We start from the raw sequence: 3,787 nt of genomic DNA on the forward strand, positions 1-3,787 counted from the left end.
GAGCTCATGGGAAAGGCTCTGCTTTCCAATATTATTTTAGAAGGTGTAATTTTTTTCTGAAGAAAATCACTACAAACATACTTCAAATCCAGCGGATGTCCCCAGTCCTCTCAGAATACATTTTATTCCAGCCAGAAACCCAAAGATTATGTTGCCTGAAGGACACAGGGTCCAATCCAGAGCTCAATGAAGACCAAGCAAAGGCTTCCACTGACTTCAGTGGAATCTGCCTCAGATCCAAGATTGAAGAGGTGCCTGGTCCTAACTCTCATTCAGCAGCAGCTCTGTGGTAAGAGTGCTATGCAATGGCATTCAAAAGAATTCTAGGACACTGCTCAGGACACTGTGGGGGTCATGATGGAGATCAACCCTGACTGAGAATTGGAAGGGGCCATTATACCTATCAGCACCAGTGTCTTCCTCTTGAACGCAGGGAGCCGCACCACCTCCTCGTATGAAACCACATCCAGCTGGTCAAAAACTGAGGAAAGAAACAGCACTTCAGAGCCAGTGCAGACATAATAGCAGGGGCATTCCTCCTGAGAACTGCTGGGCACAACAATGTCCCCAGCCCATGGTGGAAGCCAGCAAAGAGGAAATGTTCCTTCTGAAGATGATGATGGAAGAAACTCTTCTAGCATGTTGTGAAGTACAGGACTGATGTTTTCCTCTCCCCACAGACCTACTTGGGATTTGAGGCCCCAGAGGAGTGAGACTGGAAGCTGCAAGAACTCTGAGCTGAGAGTGTCACCAGGACCTTTATTTATCCCTCTCTGATTTATGGTCTTGTTTATCAGTGGCTCCTGGACCACAAGGCCAAGCAGGGTGCCAGCATATTTTCCACTCTGGCTGCATGACCAGCACCCACCATCGCTCAGTTCTCTGGGGCATGGTTGGCACTGGTTTATTATGGGTCAGTATTATTTGTGCCTTGGTGAATTAAATGTGACTGGCACAGGCAGGGTAAAAGCAGCAGTGTTTGCCTAGCTTGGCACCATGCCTGAATGAAGATGGTAGACAGGGATGTTTCTCTGTGGTTGAAGGACTCAAATTTTCATTGGAAACACAATTCTCAGAAGAGCCAAACTGGAAAGCTTTGACCAGCCAAATAAAGGGTCAGCCCACCCCTCCTCACCACCTCCAGGCTACCCCCTGCCTCCAGCCTCTGCTCAGGAGGAGCTGGGCCAGGCAGTGCGAGTAGCAGCAGCGCACCATGCTGCTCTTCTTTCCCAGTGGACTGCACCTTGCGCCCCTGCCTGCCTGCCTCCACCTGCAGCACTGCCACCGACTTGGCAGAGAGCGAGCACACTAAAACAGAAGTTGGCCCAGGGTTCCCTTTTCTCTGAGGCTGGCTCTGCTCAGCTTGCGAAGTCAGTGGAGCATTTCACAAGGCTCCTGTTCAGGCACCAAAACAAAGGCAGGGATTTTTAAAATGTTTATCACTAGTGGTCCTGGCTTCGGGTGCTAAGCCCAGACCCCTCTGCCTTGTGCTGTCACATACAGGGAGGGTGTAAAGCATCCCCAGGTTGCCATGATAACACTTTCCTCTCACTGTACAGGTGGAGATGATGACATATGGCATAGGGAAGAATCAGACTACTCATCCCTAAGGCAGGGAGCTTCCCCCGTAGGAGGGGGAGTGGCAGGCAATGGTCAGCAGGAGTGTATGTGTGTGCGTGAGTCAGTCTGTTGTGCTGCACATCCCTCTGTGTACGAGTTAGCAGTCCCTGCCTGACCCCTGCATTCATCCCTTGCTTGTGCTGGGGACCCAAAGCAGCTCCTAAAAGATCCCCCACCCCAAAGGTGACAGCCTGGTGCCCTTCCTCCCCACACAGGATTTCTAGCCAGCCGGGCCAGGAACACTGTATATTGACCCCATGACAACACCCCTCGCGGGGTGGACGCGCGTGCATGTGGCTGCACTCTGACGCTGCTGGAGGGCACCTTTACAACAATGTGAGCAAGTAATGGCCCAAGCCCCAGGCATGTACTGCTTAACCACTGTAGTACCCTTACCGGGGCCTCACTTTGGTCTGGGCACCCAAAAGTCCCATCACGTCTCCCACCCTGCTGCGTGGAGGTGCAGAGACCAATCCTGAGCAGAAAGGAACTGGGAACTTGTGACAAGGAAGGGGCTCTTACTTGAGCTGTGCTTGGCCAGATATTTGTCTTTGCACTTTTTCTTTTTGCCAAAGGGACTGCAGCTCTGGGCCTCATTTTGAGTAGACTGGGTGACGCTGGCTACACGCCTGCAAGGAAGCAAAAGCAAGACCTGGTCAGATGCTCCCATCTCAAATTCTGGTCCAACCCCTGCCCCTGAAAACAGAAGAATTCTTCCCAAGGTGAGTTCCTGCTGGGTCCCAAGCCTTGTAAACTGGGTCAGAGAAGGCCTCCAGGCCAGAGTGTCCTCACTGCAGGGGGCAGAAGCAGCAATGATCTGGACCAACGGGTCATCCTGGAAAAGGTCAGAGGGCACCGTTAGCTCAGCCAATCTACCTACCTGTGGCATGTACCAACAGTTTTCCACACTGAGCACCTGGTCATGCCCTCTCCAAACAACTCCTTATAAGCAGCTCTGATGCATTTTCCTCATGGTGGCAGGAAGTTCTAAGCCTCCACCCCCCTGCGCTGCATCCATGTCCAATATGCAGCACACTAAGCTTCATCCAGATCCGAGTTGGGATTCCCCAGCCTAGCACCACCTACTTATAGTGAGCAGGGGAACATACCATTCCTGTAACTCAGGGGAGGGGATCAGGCCTGCTGACTCTGTGGAGGATCCTTCGACTCGGCCCTGCCACCAGTTGCTGTCGTCTTTGTTGATGATCTGGATGATGTCCCCAGTTTTGAACTTCAGCCCTGCTTCCTTACAGGGGATCAGGTTGTCCTTCTTGGGGTCATAGTCAAACTGGGCCCTCATGAACATCTGCAAAAAGGTCAAAGGTCAGTATAGCCAGACTGCAGCTTCAGTTCTGATGAAACAAGCCCCAGCTACATGGCAATCCCAGCTGTTGGTAGTAGCTACCAAGTAAGACAAAAGAAGAGATTAACTGAACCAAAAGTGAACAGTACATGTAAGCAGGGGTGTAGGTTGTAGCCGTGTTGGTCTAAGGACATAGGCAGACAAGGTTCCTTGGGTGAATCTGACATCTTTTATTAGACTAACCCAAATAGTTGGAGAATAGTTATTAAGCAAGCTTTCGGGTTCAAAAACCCTTCGTCAGGCTAAGGAAGTTTCAGCAGCTGGTGTAACTTCCTTAGCCTGACAGAAGGGTGGGCCAAACTTCAGCCACGGCCTCTCTACCAGCTCTGCAGAGCCCCTCAAAGCGCAGGGCCCAGGGCGGTTGCCCCGATTCACACCCCCAGGGATAGCCCTGTCCGGGTGCAAGGGAAGGGACTTCTGGTGGCAAAGGTCAGGGATTAGGGGGCAGGATTTCCAGACACAAGATGGCAATGAGGGGGTGGGGCCCCTGTCAAGGGGCGGGGCTACCCATGCAGCCCTCAACAGCTTGCCAAAACTCAGTAGCTGGCTCTCAGCCCAAAGTAATTGCCCACCCCTGCCTTAAACTGACTGTACAAAGAGTAACCATGGGTCAAGGATGGCAAGGGTGCAGGAGAGGCTACATCAGGCGATTAAAGGAGAGAAGGAGCAAGATAGAACATTAACTAGTGCTACAGCCACTACTCCAAAACAGGAACAAGTGCTCCTTGCAAACTCTATCCCAGCGGTTCCCAACCGGTGTGCCGTCGGCCACGTCCAAGTGTGCCGCGGAATCTTGGGGGGGGC

General features: G+C 52.2%; 1 protein-coding gene across 1 annotated transcript in view; it reads right to left on the minus strand.

Annotated features, from left to right (window-relative positions):
* The window catches only part of MPP1 (membrane palmitoylated protein 1), a 41,410-nt gene that overhangs the window by 11,010 nt on the left and 26,613 nt on the right, over positions 1–3,787 (minus strand). The window contains exons 6-8 of the mRNA XM_006025149.3: positions 2,730–2,926; positions 2,143–2,249; positions 401–481 (exon numbers count right to left, since the gene is read on the minus strand). Coding sequence (XP_006025211.1) covers positions 401–481; positions 2,143–2,249; positions 2,730–2,926 — 385 coding nt within the window. The remainder of the gene's footprint in view (positions 1–400; positions 482–2,142; positions 2,250–2,729; positions 2,927–3,787) is intronic.

The sequence above is a fragment of the Alligator sinensis genome, unplaced genomic scaffold (genome assembly GCF_000455745.1).
Source record: "Alligator sinensis unplaced genomic scaffold, ASM45574v1 scaffold619_1, whole genome shotgun sequence".
Lineage (NCBI taxonomy): Eukaryota > Metazoa > Chordata > Crocodylia > Alligatoridae > Alligator > Alligator sinensis.